This window comes from Mobula birostris, chromosome 5, assembly GCF_030028105.1.
Source record: "Mobula birostris isolate sMobBir1 chromosome 5, sMobBir1.hap1, whole genome shotgun sequence".
Taxonomy (NCBI): Eukaryota; Metazoa; Chordata; class Chondrichthyes; order Myliobatiformes; family Myliobatidae; genus Mobula; species Mobula birostris.
Window position 1 is genome coordinate 26,936,192 of NC_092374.1, and position 20,503 is coordinate 26,956,694.

A 20,503-nucleotide genomic window follows, 5' to 3' on the forward strand; every position below is an offset into this window, starting at 1 on the left:
TCTGGAGAGTCAGCCTATATTTGGTGCTGTAATCTCTGAAGTGAGATTTGTATCCATTACCTACTGTTTCAAATAACTGAATGCAGCAGCATAGGCACTCCAGACACCTAGGCTGAAGGCAGGAAAATTGAACCAGAATTCACTTATTGAATGGTTCCTGTTGGATTACTGGAGCCGGATTATCTGTTTCATTGCTCCTGGCATGTGCAGACAGCATATTATCGGAAGATTAACACCTTCCAGTCATGTACCTAAATGTCAATGTAGTTGCTGCATACTTTAAAGTTTTATATTTTATCACATTACACATAAGTGCCTGAAAAATAGTTCCATAAACAGTACTATCACGTCCTTTGCTGTTTTTTAACCTCTGTTTACTGTTTTGTTTAGTTTCACTCTGTTCCTTGTTGGCATATCGAGTATAGCTGGAGTGGGTAATACTAATTTAAAGATGGCTCAGCTTTAATTAAAATCAAGCCTTGGGACAAAATCCAGGCATCAATGTTGCAGCTCGTGAATCATCCATTTTACAGATCAGCACACATCAAAGGTTCTGTGTCTGTGGACAACTTTACCAAAAGCATACTGACTCTAATCTGCTTCATGTGATCAACCAGGAAACAATGAAATTCACTTGGCTTGATTCAATCTAAATTCCAAAGCAACTGCGTGCACGCCCTATAATATCTCCCATAAATTTGAACTAACTCTGCAATTATTTGGAATTTGCAGGGAAAAATATTGAATTTGGCCTGTATAAGGCTGAGGACTTAGATGCTCTGATTATTGGTGTCAAAACTCATCTTTAAGAATACTTGTTCTAAGTTACAAAGAAGGACATTCCCACTTAACCATATTAATAATCTATGGTTATTGTGAATATTTGGGCCTTAAATTAAATAAGTAATTAAATACTATACTTCCAGCTGTAACAAACTTCAGGGAGGCTTTGGCAGAGCTATACATTAATTTGGTTGAACCACATCATGAGCTATTTTCTCTCTAAACTGTGCACGTGTGCCCACGCGCACACACGTTTTTCAACCAGCGCACAAAGGAAGTTAGTGTGCGCACTAAAGGTTAGTTACCTAAAATAATGTAGTAATTAATAATTATACTTATTGAAAATAATCTTTTAGCTATATGTTTCTGTTAACTAGTTAGTCGGTTTTACAAATACCACAATGCACATCACTAATTTACATCACCTCACCTTTCCTGTTCCGGTTTGTACAGCTGCATCACGGTGGCAGCCACCTTTGGCAGACAGTGTTCCTATCGTAAAGTTTACAAAGATCTGATTCAAATCCTGTAGATAGCTTACCAAGTTTTTATTGGAAAAAATATTGATTCACTATGTTGAATTCAAAAGAAGCGAAGGGCGTGAAGCGCCAAAGAACTGCAAATTTGTTTAAAGTTGCATGGCTTAACAAGATAGTAGAAACTGCTGCACCGAAAGCTCATGAAGTCATGAACGTTCAGCTACAAGAAATATTTATTTATGATTCAGAAACTGGATTTATCTGTTCGTATTGTCGTGATGCGAAAGTTGCTGGAGAATTTGCTAGTGGAAAGAAGTGGGATGATACTTGGGAACTTGACTTTTTGAAGCGTCATTTGGCAAGTAAATTGCATTTGGATGGTGTACAAAAGCTCAGGCAACAGAACCTGTCATTACCCGTTACAGGAGTGCTACGCATGTTACGGTTTCTTCACATTATCTGGGAGACAATGTTTCGTGGAGTGACAAAGTTAAAGTTTTGCTAAGTCAACAATGTGAAGAAAATGTCACAGTAGATACAAGTTCGCTGTTGACTTTTATAAATAGTCTTTGTGTTCATTTAGAAGAAAGGTTTCCTGAAGATGGTGGCATTTGTACTTCAAAATGAACAGTTTTGCGACCTTGCACAGTTGGTGGACATTGGGGGAACCTTTCTTGCATCTAGTGTGGACTGTGAGCGAGGTTTTAGCCTCATGAATCAACTCAAAAACAAGCTGAGAAACCGTTTAGGTGAATGTTATTTGGATATGTTAATGAGAATCAAAAGCTATCAATTGGATGGAAGTTCTATTAGTCTAGATAGAGTTTACAAAGAACGGGTAAAGGCCAAAGACAGGAGAGAGAAAAAATAACTGAGTGACTTAAATATGTATGTTGTTTTGTTGTTATTCTGTGTAGTTTTATGTCAAATATTTTGTAAACCTACATAAACTGTGCCATGTATGCATTCAGTGCGCACATGCTTTTGTAACAGGAAAAAAATTTGCACAACATAAGATTTTTGCGCACATTGACTACTAAAAATTAGAGGGAACATTGATCATGAGTTTAACATTTGACAAATAAACCTGAATCGTGAATCATAAGTGTAGACTATTTATTCTAGATACCACAGTATTGGAAGGATGTGATGCCTAAATAGTGAAGAGATTTATGAGAAGATTTCCAGAGCTGTAGGATTATAGTTGTGAAGACAGATTTACTGAGAATTGGAATGCCAGAGTACATACATTAAATAGCTCCATTTTTTTCTGGCACGCATATGATGGGCTGAGTGGTTCTTTCTGTGCTATAATTATCTAGATTCTATGATTCAGCATATATCAGGGGCAACTGTATTCAGTTCACCTCATTTTGAACTATGCTGAACAGGGTCTCATTTGATTTGAAAACACAGTGATTCTTCAGGGAGCCATTAGTACTGGTTACCCAAGGTGTGTGCTGAAAATGCAGGAGCTAATATTAAGCAAATGAGGAAGAAAAGTGGATTAAGCACAATCTTCAAAGTTGCTGCTAGACTTGAACACTGAATTTAATGTTTGAGCCAATGTAATCAAATTTGTACCTGTTAAGGTTTTAATGATGCTTGTATGTTTTTACAGGAAAACAAAAAATGTTGGAAACAAACATACACACACACACATACACTTGAGGTATAGTGAAGTGTGGTAGCAAAAACTGAGCTAGCATGCAGGAATCTAGACACAGGTATGCAAGCGTGAGTTTGAATCTCATCAGAGCAGCTGAGGGATTACATTCAAACATTTTAAGATAATTAAATCTTGACTCTCCTTTGAAATGTATTACTTCTTCGTGCATTGCAGTTATACCAACCTTATTATGCCACCCACTTTCCTTGAACAAGTAAGTATATTTTTCAACAAATCAGTAATTGTGACCATCAAACTATCAGATTGTTGCTTAAAAGTCTATCGAGTTCACTGGTAATTTTGGCAAAGCAAATAAGCCAGCCTTAGCAAGAGTTGACTCTGTATACTCCTCTGAAATATCCTGGTAAACTACACGGAGGAGGGCAATAAATAGGGTTAAAATACAACACAGGAATGGCCCACTGAGTTATTGTCAGACCAATCCCATTTTATGCTCTCATCATTCCCATCAGCTCCTCCCAGATTCTACCCTTCACCTACTGGGGTACTGGGGCTAACTAACTTACCAAGCCACATTTTTTGGGATGTGGGAGGAAACCAGAACATTCAGGATAAAACCCATGTGGTCACACGGAGAATGTACAATCTTCACCCAGACCGCAGCAGAGGACTGGATTGAACCTGGGTTGCTAGAGCAGTGAGGCAGCAGCTTGCTAAAAGAGCCACTGTGCTGCCCCCTTTAGCCCACTTTTAGCATTGCAAGTGATGCCTACGTCTTATGAATGGAGTTCTTCAGAGTGTAGGAAATTATTAAGTTTTTTAGTACTGAATAATCATTATTTAACTCTGTTATGAGTATTCATATTTGTGTGTGTTTTCTGAATTTTGGGATCAGTGCTTTTTGCAGACTTATTGTGTGTGTACACTTGTTTTCCCACTGCATTAATGAATCAAACACTTCTATGGGAAACCAATCACAGGAAAAAGATGAGATGTCCATTCAGACTATCCCATATCTTCTGTCTCATGTCAAGAGACTTACAAGATTCCATGACTTTTGACATGGAAAGGGCAAAATTGTCAAATGGTAGGATAAATTTGTGGGAAAAAAATCTAGAAGTTTCTCTTCAACCCTACTAGGCAAATGGACCTATTTGAAGGAATCATGATGATCAATTCTCATATCATGTGGTGTTCATCCCTCAATTCTCTCTTAAAGATATATACAAAAGGGAAGATGAGAAGATGTATATAAACTAGAAGGGTGCAAGATCAAAAATATCTGCAGTTACAGAATATGTGCATATTTCATTGAAAAAGACAGGGCAGTTTGAAATAGTTTAAGATAGCACATAGAATCCAATTTTTAGAAACAGAAGCAAAAAATGCAAGGACAAGGAAGCCACAATGAACCTATATAAAACTCTGGTTTGGCAATAACTAGTTCTAAATACAGTATTGCAATTTGCAAAAAAAAAATTTCAAGGGGATATCGGATGCGATTTACCAAAGCAATTCCACGTTTAAGACTTTGGTTGTGTGGAAGAAGCTAGGAACCTAGGAGGCTCTAAAATCTGACTGAAATATTTAAAATCATGTCGACAGAGCAGATAGAGTGAAATTGCTTCCCTTGGAAGTGGGGTCAGGAACTAAGAGACCAAGAATGAAGGTGTTTGATAAAAGAACCAAACATGGCATAAGGAAAAATATTTTTATTCATGAACTGTTGGAATCTGGATAGCTCTGAAGTCAGATTTAATTGTAGAGCTCAAGAGGGAGATGGATAAATGACTGAAAGGGAGGAATTTGCTGAGCCATGGGAGAAGGCAGTGAAGTGGAGCTTTAACGTAGAGCCAAAATGGACTTGTTAGGTCACATGGCTTCTTGTCATGTTGTAACAACTCTGTGAAATTGGCAATGTTCTCCATGGGCCTACATCTGTCAGGGAAAAGAACCTCCTAGCATTTGATCTATTTCTAGAGTTAATTAACTGCATGAACCTACACGAGCACTATCCCTAGTTTTCAGATAACAGTATCTTGACTCACTGATTTATTGCCGTTATTTCACCACCTGCAATTCTGAAATTTCTGTTCATTACACTATTATAATCAGAGTCACTACAGTGATTCAAGAGGAAAGACCATTTTATCAGGACCACTGCAGTTTTGCAATAAATTTGACCTTGCTGGTGTCAATGGCCAACCAAGACCAAGTTGCAGGAATTAAATGAAGCATCTCCATATGAATTTACAGGTCAATAATATATTGACAAAGTAAATTTTCAAAGGCATATTAGTTTATGTAGGGATAATTGTTTAATGACTTATTTATGTCTGGTGGGTCAATTCCACGTGCTGCATGGGAGGAAAAGCCTCAATAAGCTAGAGTAACACACACAAAATGCTGGAGCAACTCAGCAGGTCAGGCAGCATCTATGAAGAGAGATAAACAGTCGACATTTTGGGCCGAGACCCTTTACCAGGATATATAGCTAACTAAGCTATATGCAAGTTTTTCATTTTATTGTTTATTAAGGACTTAATTCATCTTTGTTTATATTGCTGCAAATATTAAAAGTGCCAATAAATTCAAAGATGCCTACTTAATAAATATCATATAGCTTCCCCTTTGCTTTTGTTGAATCTGGAATCTGATTCTGGTATCTTAAATAGCTGAAGTAGAATCCAGAAATGCTGAAAAGCCAGCTGCAGAACAATACAACAATCCTCCAATAGATTCTTCTTGGTAACTGGTAAAAGCAAGAAGGCATACAATTGAAAGAATCCTCTGATGTTAATGCCATGGCACATACTTTACTTTCTTTAAGTACCCCTCTTCTCTAAGCTTGCCAATTTTCAGCGTGTTGTTTATCTGCAGAGTCTTGCACGTATCAGAATATGGCTTCTACTCTCCTTTTGATTTTTCATTCCTTCATTGTTTTGTCTCTGCACACTCCTTTTGATTTTTCATTCCTTCATTGTTTTGTTGCTGAATATGTGTCCCAGGCGGCTTGACTGAGACTGTTCTGAGCTTCTTGCCTCTTTGCAATCCAATCCTTTAGTGCATTCACACCCTCTGGCTCTTAAATTCCTTTTAGCAATTTGTTTGCTAGCAGGAAAATGGGTTTGTAATATCTAATTTTTTCTTTGTAAAATTATTTTACATAGGCAATCAAAGATATACATGTACATTTCTTAGAAACACAGATACATTGTATATAGTTACAGATAATAAATTCATATCATACCATGAGCAATTTCATTATTATCTTATGAGTCAACACATGGTCTCTGCCCCGACACACATTGTGTGCAAAGGAAATTTTTTGTTTGGAAATGCTGCATCCTACTCGCACACGTTCTACATTATATTCCCTGTATCTTAAAATGTGTTCATTGATAACTTGTGGGCAATTCCTCAGCACCTGCTTCAAATGAAGAAAGTAGTAACCTGCCTCAATGACTATCATTTAATACCACTTGCATTCATAATGAAGAAGTGTTTTGAGTGTTTGGTGATGAAACGTATCAACTCCTGCCTGAGAAGTGACTTGGATCCGCTTCAATTTGCCTAGCGGGGCAACAGGTCCACAGCAGATTTTATTGACTCTTTGCTTAACCCTGGGATATCTGGACAGCAAAAATGTATACATTAGGATGCTCTTTTTCAACTACAGCTCGGCATTCAATACTAATCCCCTCAAAACTATTCAATGAGCTTCAAGACCTAGGCCTCAATATCTTCATGTGCAATTGGATCCTTGGTTTCCTCACTTGCAGACCCCAGTCAGTTCGGATTGGCAACAACATCTTCTCCAAGACCTCCATCAGCACAGGTGCACCACAAGGCTGTGTGCTTAGTCTCTGTTCTTGGTTTACACTTATGACTGAGAGGCCAAACACAGCTTCAACGCCACATTTAAGGTCGCTGGCGACACCGCTGTTGCTGGTCGAATCAAAGGCGCTGATGAATCAGTATATAGGAGGAAGATTGAAAATCATGCTGAGTGATACCACAACAACAACTTCTCACTCAATGTCAGCAAGACCAAGGAGCTAATTTTTGACTTCAGGAGGAGGAAGCTAGACCTCATTGGAGGATCAGCGGTAGGGAAGGTCAGCAACTTCAAATTCCTCAGTGTTATCATTTCAGAGGACCTGGCCTGGGCCCAGCAGGTAAATGCTACTACAAAGAAAGGACAGCAGCACCTCTGCTTCCTTAGAAGTTAGCAAAGATTAAGCATGAATCTAAAACTTCGACAAACTTCTATATATTATGTAGTGGAGAGTACACTGACTGGCTGAATCACAGCCTGGTATGGAAACATCAATGTCCTTAAATGGAAAATCCTACAAAAAGTAGTGGATACAGCCCAGTCCATTATGGGTAAAGCCCTCCCACCATTGAGCACATCTACATGAAATGTTGTCGCAGGAAAGTAGCATTCATCATTAGGGACATCCACCACCCATCATGCTCTCTTCTCGTTGTTGTCATTGGAATAGAAGTTACAGGAGCCACAGGACTCACACCAGCAGATTCAGGAACAGTTATTACCCCTCACCCATCAGACTCCTGAACTAAAGGGGATAACTTCATAACTTCACTTGCCACATCACTGAAACGTTCCCTCAACCTATGGACTCACTTTCAAGGACTCTTCAACACATGTTCTCAATATTTTTGTATATTTATTTATTATTATTATTATTATTTCTTTCTTCTTGTATTTGCACAGTTTTTTTTTTGCAGACAGTTGACCACCCTAGTTTGTGCAGTTTTCCATTGATTCTATTATGGTTATTATTCTATTATGGATTCATTGAGAATGCCTGCAAGAAAATGAATCGCACAGTTGTATATGGTGACATATACGTACATTGATAATCAATTTACCTGGAACTTTTAAGCTTTTTTTTAACTGGAAGCGCAGAAAGTTTTGTGTGGATCACAGAGCCTCTTTCACCAAACTGATGGTCTTTGATCAGCAAATGATATCTGTTTCCATATGAATCTGTGGGAACAGTTGTCAAAGCAAAGTCTTGTTTTATGAAGCTTTTAGGGATGAACCAGTACAGAAGCAATGAAGTATCCCTCTCGAATGCCAGGTGTGTCCTTATAGTCCAAGTGTAATTTCCATCACTCTATTTTAAGGATCCGTTTCTCAGATCAGTATTGTTTGACATACAGTATTTATATTGATACTACTGACCATTTGATACGTTAATTTTTTTATTTAAGGTAATGATATGTGATGAGAATATTGTACGCAGGTTACTATTCTGGTATGGCAAAAGGAATGGAGCATGTTGAATTCCATTCACATTTGTGTATTTTCTCTTACATAGTGCCATTGTCTTTAACTCTTCAGATATCATCTGTTTATGATGGGAGCTTTGCATGCTTAAGATGTTCTTGCTGATAAATGTGGGGGAAAAACTGGTTTATATGTCCACTCCGCAGTTCCCTGGGGAATATACAGTACATTTCAAGTATGATAGAGTATTTTTTTATTGTTTCTTATACAACATGAATAATTTCATAGGGCATTCAAGTATTTTCCTATTGGTGCGGGAAATGTCCCATAGAGAAGCTTCCTGTTCAAAGAAAATCGTGAACTAATGCCCTTAGCACATAATGACTTTCATTTTTTAATAAACGAAGTTACAATGTCCTTAGTAGCAAATTCCCACATTGATTAACTGACTAGTTCGTAGTGACAATATCAAGGAGACATGTATATGAAATATTTACCAATGTCTCTTCATGCTTTCTGCTATATTTATTGAAGTACATTGATAATCAGCTATCATCATATTTAACAGAGGAACAGGTACAAAGGACAAATGGTTCACTCCTGTTCTAATCACTTTAGGTTTTTATGGCGAGTTATCTTAAGAATCTTCCTTGACTTCCATTCACTGGCTCATGTGAATGAAAAGCTTTCCCAAGTCACATTGCAAAACCTGCCCATTACAGGTAGAGAAGATCTGATCTTTACTGCTAAGAAAAAAGGTAATAAAATGGCTCAAAATAAACTTTCGTCATTCACAAAGATCTTTTCATCCATCAGCTGAGGATCTATCTCAGATATGACTTTTCTCAGAAATCCACACCATTCTATGTCTGCTACGTGCAAGTTTGATAGCCTGATTTTACTCAATGGGTTCTTCACAGACCCAAATGTAGTACTGCCTGATGTCAAACATGTTTGTGCCAGCCATAGCCAACCATGTGCCAGCCATAGCCAACCTTGTACCCTCACCCTTAACCCATGCCCTCTAGTTTGAGTCACCTCTGCTATTCTATATATACAAGGGCAAAAGGATAACTAGGGAGATGGTAGGCCCACTCAAGAATAAAAGGGGGAACATTTGCTTGGATGCAGAAGATGTGGCTAAGATTCTTAATGATTACTTTACATCAGTATTTACCCAGGAGAAGGATGTTAGGGGGTAGGAGATCAGCGTTGAGCATATTAATATGCTATGGTATTTTGAGATCAGAGAGGAGGCAGTTTTGGGTCTCTTAAAGAGCATTAAAGTGGATAGGTCCCCAGGACCTAATGGGATATATCCCAGGTTATTGAAAGAGACAAGAGATGAGATTGCTAGACCAATATCTTTGTGTCCTCTCTAGACATAAGTGAAGTCTGTGCCTGGCGAGTAGCAAGTGGCTAATATTGTTCCATTATTCAAGAAGTGAACCAGGGATTATCCTGGAATCTATAGTCTGGTGAGTCTCATTTCAGTGGTAGGGAAGTTGCTGGAGATAATTCTTAGGAATAGGAAAACCATGGCCTAATTAGGGAGAGCCAGCAGAGCTTTGTGTGGAGCAGGAGATGTCTTACTAACTTAATAAAGTTTTTAGATGAGGTGACGAGGGTGATTCATTAAAGCAGAGATGTGGATGTTGTCTATGTTGATTTTAGTAAGGTGTTTGACAAGGTCTTTCATGGGAGGCCCATCCAGAAGATTAAGATGCATGAGATCCATGGTCATTTGGCCATTTGGACTCAAAACTTGCTTGCCCATAAAAGACAGAGGGTAGAGGTTGAAGGGACTTATTCTAGCTGGAGGTCTGTGATTAGTAGCGTTCCACAGGGATCTGTACTGGGACAACAGAAGTCCCAAACAACAGGTTTGTGAATTATATAAAATCACAAATGTATGAAATGTAGATAGGTGGGTTAGTAAGTTTGCAGATGATACGGAGATTGGTTATGTTGTTGATAGCGTAGAAGACGAGCAAAGAATACAGCAAGATATGGATCAGTTGCAGATATGGATGGAGAAATGGTTGAGGCATTTTAACCCAGCCAAATGTGAAGTGTTGCACCTTGGTAGGTAAAATGTACAAAGACAAACACTGTTAAGGGCAGGACAGAGGGATCTTGGGGTCCAAGTTCATAGCTCCCTGAAAGTGGCTGCACAGGTTGATAGGGTGGTTAACAAGGAGTACGACTTGCTTGCTTTTATTAGTTGAGGCATTGATTTCAAAAGTCAGGAAGTTATGTTGCAGCTTTATAAACTCTAGCTAGGCCGCATCTGGAGTATTGCATATAGTTCTGATCACCCTATTACAGGAAGGATGTTGAGACTTTGGAGAAGGTGTAGAAGCTGCCTGGATTAGCAGTCGTGTGCTGTAATGAGAGCTTGGACAAATTTGGATTGTTTTCTCTGGAGTGGCAGAGGCTGGTGGGAGATTTGATAGAGATTTATGTGAATATGAGAGGTATAGACAGAGAAGACAGACAGTATCTTTTTCCCAGGGTTGAACCAGAGGGCATACGTTTAAGGTGGAATGGGGTAATTGCAAAGGAGAAGTGAGAGACAATGTTTTTACGCAGAGTCGTGGGTGCCTGGAACATGCTGCCTGGTGTGGTGGGAGAGATATTTAAGAAACGCTGAGATAGGCACATGAATGTGAGGAAAATGGAAGGATATGGACATTGTTTAGGTAGATGAAATTAGTATAATTGCCCATTTGATGACTAATTTAATTGGCTCAGCACAACATTGAAGGCCGAAGGGCCTGTTCCTGTGCTGTACTGTTCCATGTTCTATGGTGAAAAGTTCACTTTCCTATCTATTTATCTTGTCATTTTAAATACCTCTATCAGGTCCCTTTTAGTCTTTGCTCCAAGAGAAACAAAGCCAGCCTATCAAATCTCTCATGGCTGAGAAATCTCCATTCTAGTTAATGTCCTGGTGACAGAAAATAAAAAAAAAGATGCTTGAAAGACTCAACAGGTCAGGCAATGTCTGTGGAGAACAAAATGGTTAACTTTTCAGGTCAAAGACCTTCATTAGTTGAAGGGTTCCAGACCTGCCAAGTGTTTCCAGGATTTTCTATTTTTCTGACGCTCTGGTTCATCTCCCTCTGCATTCTCTCCAGTGCAATCACATTCTTCTTATAGTGTGGTGACCAATACTTCCCACAGTATTCCACCTGTAGCCTATTCAGTGTATCATACTCTCTGGTATATCTGAAGATGAAGAGTCTATGTTCTTAATTTAGATTTTTACAGTAGTATTTTGGAGAGAGTTGCAGATTAGCAGCTCAAAAATATTTGAAGGAATGCTGGAACATGACTACGTATTGGTCTAAAAGAGAGAGCTTTCGGATCATAATATTCCCATGACATTATTGCCATCTTTTTCCTAGAAATAAAGATGAGTAGCTTTCTGCAGAGACCTACAATTTTTGAATTATCACAGCAACATGGCAATGGAATAATACAAATCATAAACACGAGAAAGTCTGCAGATGCTGGAAATCCAAAGCAAGACACACAAAGTGCTGGAGGAACTCAGCAGGTCAGGTAGCATCTATGGAAATGAATAAATAATAGATGTTTTGGGCTAAGACCCTTCTTCAGGACCAAAAAGAAAGGGGAAAGATGCCAGAATAAAAAGGAGAGAGAAGGGGAAGGAGGACAGCTCGAAGGTGATAAGTGAAGGCACATGGGGTGGAAGTTAATGGGTTGGAGAGGAAGAAATATGATAGGAGAAGGGAATGGATTATAGGAGAAAGGAAAGGAGGAGGGGACCCATGGGGAGGTAATAGTCAGGTGAGGAGAGGTAAGACACCAGAGTGGGGAATAGAAGAAGGAGGGAGGGGGAGGGAATTTTTCTTAACCGGAAGGAGAAATAGATATTCATGCCATCAGGTTGGAGGCTACCCAGACAGAATATAAGATGTTGCTCTTCCAAGGGTGGCCTCATCTTTGGCACAAGAGGAGGTAGCCGTGGACCAAAATGTTGGAATAGGAATGGGAAAATGTTTGGGCAGTGGTGGAAAGATCCACTTTAGGTGGAAGGAGCGGAGGTGCTTAAAAAGCAGTCCCCCAATTTACAACAGGTCTCACCAACGTAGGGCAGGCTGGGAGGACTGCTTTGTTGAGCACCCCGCTCCATCTGCATAGGGCGGCATGATTTTGTAGTGGTTAGCTTAATGCTAGTGATCAATGATTGGAATTAAATTCCCACTGATGTATTTAAGGAGTTTGTACTTTCTCCTCATGACCACGTGGCTACCTGCTGGGTGCTCCACTTTCCTCCCGCATTCCAAAGAAGTACAGTAAGTTGTAGGCATGGTATGTTGGCGCTGCAAGTGTGGGCTGCCCTGCATTAGCCTTGCTGATTTGATTTGATGCAAACGATGAATTTCACTTTATGTTTTGACATTTTGATGTGCATGTGACAAATGAAGCTAATCCTTATCTTTTATCTTTATAAAACCAAGTTGACTAAATATGGATTTGTAACTTGTTCTGTTACCTTCAAAAATTCTGTCCATCACCACTCAAAACTGTTTGGCCCTATAATCTCTTTAAAATTGCAACATTTAGTTTATATTGCTTCTTCCTTTCAGGATGCTTTGCCTTGCATCTCCAAATTATCATTTACCTATCATGTCTCTACCCATTCTATCAGTTATTCTTCATCCTTATAAATTCTTTCATCCTCTTCGTTCTTTTTTCATTTTGTTTCTAAATTTCATGCCATCTATAAATGTGGAAACCGTGAGCTGTGCAGATGATCCACTGTCCAAAAAGTGTCACCTCTTTAATACTCCTGGTCCAGGGGACACCACGTCCTATCTTCTATCCATCCGAAAATAACAATTGCTCAACTCTATTCTCTTGGCAAACATTCATATCCATTTTGCCTTACCTCCTTTAGTTACATAGCCTTGAATTTAGCTTACAAGTTCATGGAATGGTGCTTTACCAAATGCCTTTTGAAAATCTATGTTTATTGTATTAACTGAAATACATTTGTTAACTTTATCCTGTTACTTCTTAAAATAATGTAAGGTATTTTGCTACAGTAAAGTGTAATAATTACAGGCTCTTATTGAGCTACTTAAACTTGCTTTATATTGAAACTATACAATAATCAGTTTTAAAGTGAACCAAATAGAATAGATTTTTTCATATATAACCATTTCTTTAATTGATGCTTGTCAACCTGCAATGATCCTTACATCTCTGCTTGAATGTGAACATAATGCAGTATGGCAATAATTTCACTGAAGAGATTTACAAGCAATAAATTATTTTCATCTTCTCAAATGTTTTATTTGCAGTAGTAAATCCCATCTTGGAAAAAATAATCACTCCTTTGTACTTTTATTAAAGTACTTTATATTAGGATGCATGACGGATCTAATGATAATAGCAGAAGATGTCCAACCAAGTAATTGCCATCAACTTGCTCATTAAGGTCTACAGATGTTGCTTAGGTTACAACAGGCATTCATACATTCTATAAGACATGATATGTTCTTTCAGTTCTGGTTCAGTAAAGATTGAGTTTATGGGGGTTTTCAGCTGACAGCAAAGCAATGGAGATGGTAAAATAGCTCAGGGGCACAATGCCTGCCTAAAATTTGGAGGAGGAAAACAGTAAGATCAGTATTTGAAACTGCTCTCTTTCTATATCACTCACATCTCTTGACACAGAGACAGGAATTGCTCAAGTGAAAATGGGATTCACAAACCCATTTCACATGCCTCCATCATGTACTTTATCAAATATTTATTTTCACTTCCTTTACTCTGACATTCATTATCAGGGCACAATGCAAAACTACTGTAGATATGGAAATAGTAATACAGATGTTGCTTCATAAATGTTTTTCACCTTAATATGTGTGTAAGGATTAAGTAGTCTGCTCTCTGTATCTCTGCTTCTACACTTATGTTTCCCAGTTTTTTAATTAATTTTTTGCTAATATTCCCTTCATTATGTTTCTTTATACACCACCTTGTTTTTATGTTTATTTCTCTCTTTCATCTTGCTCCTCTTTTGATGTATTTGGTCCCCCTATCACCTCCTTTCTTTGGTGATATCAATAATAAGTGGTGATCAAGGTTCAATGTTCAAGTTTCAAGATTCATGATTGTTTAATGCACCCACTAAGCTGCACTGCTGCGCAGTAACTGAAATGCTCCTGTGCACATGGCCTTTGTTGCCATACCATGGAATTTTTTTTAATGTGGTGTTTCACTAAAGTGCCACGCAATTTTCAGGCCATGTAAACATTTCCTGCTCAGAGGAATGGTTGGTTTGCGCAGTTGCGCAAATGGCTGTCATTTTCAGTACAAAAGTGTAAAGGAGAACAAAATATTTGTTACTTCAGTTCCAATGCAGCACTAAAAATAAAGCACAATAAGATAAAGAACATAATAACAAAAACAATCAATAAATATAAATATGTAAGCTAGCTTATATACTTACCTTGATTGTATGTCCATAAAGTAATTTTAGGTATGGGAGTGTCTGTGCATAAAGTGACTCTGACAAGAAATGAAAAAGCAATGGTGGATGGAGTGGGTTAGTGTGGGTGTTGATCAGTCTTACTGCTTGGGGAAAGCAACTGTTTTTGAGCCTGGTCATCCTGGCGTGGACGCAGCACAGCCTCCTCCCTGATGTAAGAGGGACAAACAGTCCATGAGCAGGGTGGATGATGTTACTGGCCCTTTTCCAGCATCTTTCTGGTGACAGGTAGGCTGATGCTAGTGATGTATAGGGTATATTTGACTACCTGGTTTAGAGCCTTTCTGTCCGCCACCGTGCAGTTTCCATACCGTGCAGTAATGCAGCATTTTAAGATACCCTCTGCCGTGCTTCTGTAGAATGACATGAGTATAGATGTGTGTAGTCCAGCCCTCTTCAGGCTCCTCAGAAAGTAAATGTGTTGGTGAGCTTTCATGATTGTGTAGAATATGTTCTGGGACCATGAGAGGTTGTGTGAGATGTACACTCCCAGGAATTTGAAACTGCTCACACTTTCCACTGCAAGTAGGAGTGTATTCAGTGATTTGCTCCTCTGATCCATGTTCTTGTACAACTTTCTCCTGTCCTTTTCTTTTCTGAAGTTCACACTTCACAGTGAGGAATGAGTCACTTTCTCATCTCTCACGCAACAGGATCTTGACTTATTCACTGATGATCTACTCGGTTAACAATGCTGACAATTATTGCCCATCCCACTTTGCCACTGAACCAAGGATGCAGTTAAGAGTGAACCACATTAAAGTGTCTGGAGTCTCTTGGAGGCCAGGCAAAGGATGGGCATCAATGAACAAGATGGGTTCATGCAACAATATGTTTGTTTCATTATTACTGTTACTATGATTAACTCACTTACAGACAATAATCATGAGAACCAATAACAAAAGAGCATATTTCTGTGCTGTAGTGCTCTATAATTCCAAATTTAACTTTTTTAATTACTAAATTCTCCACCTGCCCTCTCTAGGATGTGAACTCATTTTTCTGCCTCAATGTCCCAGTTTGCTGTGAACCCTCCAAGCTCATCCCCTCTATGCACCTATCTAAATCCCTCTTAAATGTTGCAATTGTATTTACCTCAGGCTTTCCTCTTGCAGCTCATTCATGGTACTGACTACCCTCCACGTAAAATAAGTTACCTCTCTGGTCTCATTTCATTTTTTCCCTTCTTATCTTGTACCTGTGCCCTCTGGTTTTGGACTCCCTGGTCCTGGGGAAAAATGATAACTGTCTACCACATCCATACTCCTCATGATTTTATAAACTTCTGTGAGGTCATCTCTCATTTTCCCACACTCCAAGGAATGAAGATCCAGTGTGGCCAAACTCTCCCTATAATTCAGGCCCTCTTGTCCAGGCAGCATCCTCGTAAATCTCCTCTACACTCTCTCCAGCTTGATGATAACAGGGTGACCAAAACTGTACACAATACTTCAAGTATGAACTCGCCAACAACTTACAGTATTTTTGAAAAATATTCTCCCAGGAGCAGCTCAGTTTTCACCCATGGAAGTGCTGGCCATTTCTGAGTTGGGTTTGGCTTGGTTAAGTTATAAAATAAAAACAAGAAAGAAAGTAGACATAGCCATGTGATGCTTTAAGTCTGCTCTACTGTTCCTTGGATCAAGGCTGACCTGATTTTGGCATCAACCCAATTTTTATGCCTCTTCTTCATAACCTTCAATTCCTAAGATCTAAAAAACTATTTCAGCTTGAATCTATTCAATGTTTGGAACTCTCTGGGACAGAGAATTCCACACATTCCCAACCTTATGCCAGATTCTTCATCACTTCCATCTTAAGCGTGCAGGTCCCTAGTTTTAGAATATTTTGATATAGGGCCCTGGTGAGACCATAGCTGGAATATCATGTATAGGTCTGGTCTTCTCACCTAAGGGAGGATTTGTTTCTGAGATAGACAGGGCACCAAAGGTTTACCAAATTGATCCCTGACATGGGGAATTTGTTCTATGGGGAAAGATCAAATAGAATGAGCCTATATTTTCTAGAATTTAAAAGAATCTAGCTGAAACTTATAAAATTCTTACAGAGCCTCACATGATGATGTTTCCCTGGATGGTTGTCTCAGTCTCAAGACAAGGTTTTGACACTCTATGACTGAGCTGGGGTGAAATTTCTTCTCCCAGAGATACTGCGTTATTGGAATTTTCTAGGAGGTGACTGTGGAGACTCATTGTGTATATTCCATGCATAGATTTTTGAATATTAAGGAATTAAGGAACATAGAAAAGAAAGCTGGTGAATATAGCATTGAAGGTACTGTGATGAAATAAGGTGGATGATCCTGTAGCACAGCTACAAATTAGCAGGAATTCAAGCGATTCATTGAGTCATGGTTGAAGGAAGAGCATAGTTGGGAGCACATCTAAATATACACATTGTTTCGAAAGGACAGGCAGGTGGACAGAGGGAGTGGGTGGCTTTGTTAGTAAAAAATGAATTCAAATCCTATGAAAGAAGATATAGAATCCTTGTGGGCAGAGTTATGAAACTGCAAGGGTAAGAAGACCGTGATGGGAGTTATAAACAGGCCTCCAAATAGTGGCCAGGATGTGGGGTACAATGGGAGATAGAAAATACATTAAAAGGGGCAATGTTATGATGGTTATGAGGGGTTTCAATATAGATTGGGAAATCAGGTTTGTGTTGGATCTCAAGAGAAGAAATTTGTAGAATGCCTACGAGATGGCTTTTTAGAGCAGATTGTGTTTGATCCCACTGGGGAAAAGGCAATTCTGGATTTGGTGTCGTGCAATGAGCCAGATTTGATTAGGGAGCTAAAGGTCAAAGAACCCTTAGGGACAGTGATCTTAGTATGACAAAATTCACCCTGCAGTTTGAGAGGGAGAAGGCTAAAATCAGATGTGTCATTACAGTGAAGCAAAGGGAACTACAAATGCATGAGAGAATAGCTGGCCAAAGTTGATTGGAAGGGGACACTTGCAGAAATGGTGGTAGAGCAGCAATGTCTGGAGTTTCTGAGAGTAATTTGGACTATGCACAGTCTGTTCATCCCAGAGAAGAAGCATTCTAAAGGGAGGATAAGGCAACCATGGCTTACAAGCAAAGCCAAAGAAAGCATTTAAAGTAAAAGAAAGGGTACATAAAATAGAAAAAAAAACTAGAGGGAAGTTAGAGGATTGGGAAGCTCTTGAAAACCAGCAGAAGGCAACTAAAAAAGCACCAGAGAGAGAAAAGACAAATATGAGGGTAAGCTAGCCAATAATACAAGAGCATATCAAAAGTTTTGTCAGATATATAAATGTTAAAAGTGAGGCAAGAGAGGGCACCAAACCACTGGAAAATAACACTGGAGAGGTAGTAATGGTGAACAAAAGAAAGGCGGGCAAACTCGATAGGTATTTTGTTTCTGCCTTCACTGTGGAAGGCATCATCAGAATGCTGGAAATTCAAGAGTGTTGGGTGGCAGAAGTGAATGTAGCTTTTATTTCTAAGGAGAATGTGCTTGGGAAGCTGAATGATCTGAAGGCAGATAAGTCACCTGGACCAAATGGACTACACCCCAAATTTCTGAGAAAGTAGCTGAAAATACTGTAGGGGTATTAGTAGTGATCTTTCAAGAAACAGGTGGAACTCTTATTCACTCTTTCTTGTTCATATTTATATTACCTTTATCATCTTGTTGTAATTGTGAATTTTATCCATTCCTCATTTTTTTTGCATTTCTCATTAACCTTCTCACACCACACAATCACATATTGCCCCCGTGTAAAATGTCAGGTCCAAAGGGGCTGGGGGGAGTGTTCGTTGCCACCAGAATTTGTAAATTTGCTGTATGGAAAAAAATCGAGAGTGAGGAAGGGTGGGGGGTAGGTGGTGTTGGAGCGAAGTGGGGTGGGGGGGAAGGTGGTATTGAATCCATTACTAATATTTATACTTATCAGCAAAACGATACTAAAATTGATTGGCTGGAAGGGAGGACACTTTTCCGGCATTCCCGATCCTTACAGGGAATCCAAATTATCACCAAACTCAAACCGAAAGGAACAAATTTCCGAGTTTATTTTAAAAAAAACAGGGCTGAGTACAGTGACACAGGCTGGCACAGCCCAGGCAACTGCGCTGCAGTAAGCCGCGGACTTGGATTTGGCGGTTGTGGTATTAATATTTGATGAGATGTTGAGGGGAGGAATTTGTATGTAAATGAAATGTATGCTAATTCACCAGCCGACAGCCCGTGTGTGTGTGTGTGTGTTTGTGTGTGTGTGTTTGTGTGTGTGTGTGTGTGTGTGTGTGTGTGTGTGTGTGTGTGTGTGTGTGTGTGTGTATGTGTGTGTGTGTGTGTGTGTGTATTCCTGGATAGAGTTAAGATGGAGGACCAGTTCGTTGTAAGGATGTGAATGATCGCAGGGCTGTTTTTTTGTTAGCTTCCCCCCTCCCTTCCTCCCTTTAATTTTCCCCCCTCCCTCTTCCTCCCCGCACTTATGGAGGTCCTTACAGTATTACAACATGCATAGGAAGGGCAATGGAGAGCTCCCTTTGCCGGATGGTTGGGAAGAAGCGAGAGATTACGACGGTAAAGTCTTTTATATTGATCACAACAGCAAGCAAACGAGCTGGATCGACCCCCGAGACAGGTAGGAGGGCACTTTGCAACTAATATTCACCCTCAACACAGTGGCCGAGACTGACTGACTGCCTTGCGCACATGAGCTTGGAAGATAATAAAGTCCAAGGATGGGAGAGTTTGAAATGCACCTTTTGGTTCAGTAGTTTTACCCCGGCAAGAGCTGAAAATGGACTTTGATCCGCAGGGGGACAGGCACAGTGCCTTTCCTACAGACCAGAGCAAAACTTCAAAAACCCGGGTTTTACGGATCAGGGAAAGAAAGATTCTTTGTAAAAATGAAAGTCGCCACCAGTAGTTCTTTACTGCAGCTTATACTTTGTAGGTACTTTATCCCTCTTATTCTGGCTGTCTGTACGAGAAGGAGTCACAGTGATTTTGGCAGTGGGTTTAGTTCCAGCAATGAGGGCAGGAATATGTGAAGAATTTCTCACAACTTAAAATCTTCAGATGAGCCCTGCTTTTTAAATGGGCCTCGATTCTGCGGAGGATGAAGATTTTCGGTAAGGGGGAGGACGTTTTATTGCACGGGGCGGGGGTGGATGGGGGAGCAGAGGAGGACCAGGTTGTGAACAGGTTACAGGGAGGGGTGAAATTATGACAGAAACACTGGCTTGTTGGCAGGAGCTGGGGGAGGAGAGGGAACGTTTCTAACATGTAGCATTTGTGCAATAACCCAGAAGTGTAGCGGATCACAGCGCGTAGTGGTAGGAATGGAGTCTCCATCTCTCTCTCTCTCTCTCTCTCTGTCCTCCACTCCTTCCTTCTCCCCCTTTCTCTCTCTCCTTTCCTTTCTCTCTATTCTGCATGCTCCCTCCCTGTAGCTCTCCTTCCTTTCTTCCTTCCCTCTCACTAGCTTTCTACCTCTCAGCACTTCTCCTTTCCTCCCCATCCCCTTCCTTCACCTCTCACTTCACATTCCCTCCCTCCATCACCACTCTCTCCCTACACTCCACCATCTCCCTCTCCACCTTTCACTTGACCTCAAACTGTCAGCGGTGAAGGGTTGAGCCAGGTACCCTCCCAGAGGGAAAGAGGGTGTAAAAGGGAAAGGAGCTTTGGAGCACACAACCTCCCAAGTACACAAACACACCTCCTTTTACTGTATATCCCTGATTCACCCTTCCCCTCGAGCTTCCTCCGCCTTTTTCCCATGCCCCGCATCGGGCTGAAGGGAATCCAGGGCTGGTTTCCG

The 20,503-nt window shown here is 39.9% G+C and overlaps 1 protein-coding gene across 1 annotated transcript in view; it reads left to right on the forward strand.

Moving 5' to 3' along the window:
- Nucleotides 1-18,896: 18,896 nt before the first annotated feature.
- LOC140197574 (protein WWC2-like) overlaps nucleotides 18,897-20,503 on the forward strand; it is a 248,429-nt gene continuing 246,822 nt past the window's right edge. The window contains exon 1 of the mRNA XM_072257703.1: nucleotides 18,897-19,318. Within this exon, the coding sequence (XP_072113804.1) occupies nucleotides 19,191-19,318 (128 nt within the window). The 5' untranslated portion in view covers nucleotides 18,897-19,190. The remainder of the gene's footprint in view (nucleotides 19,319-20,503) is intronic.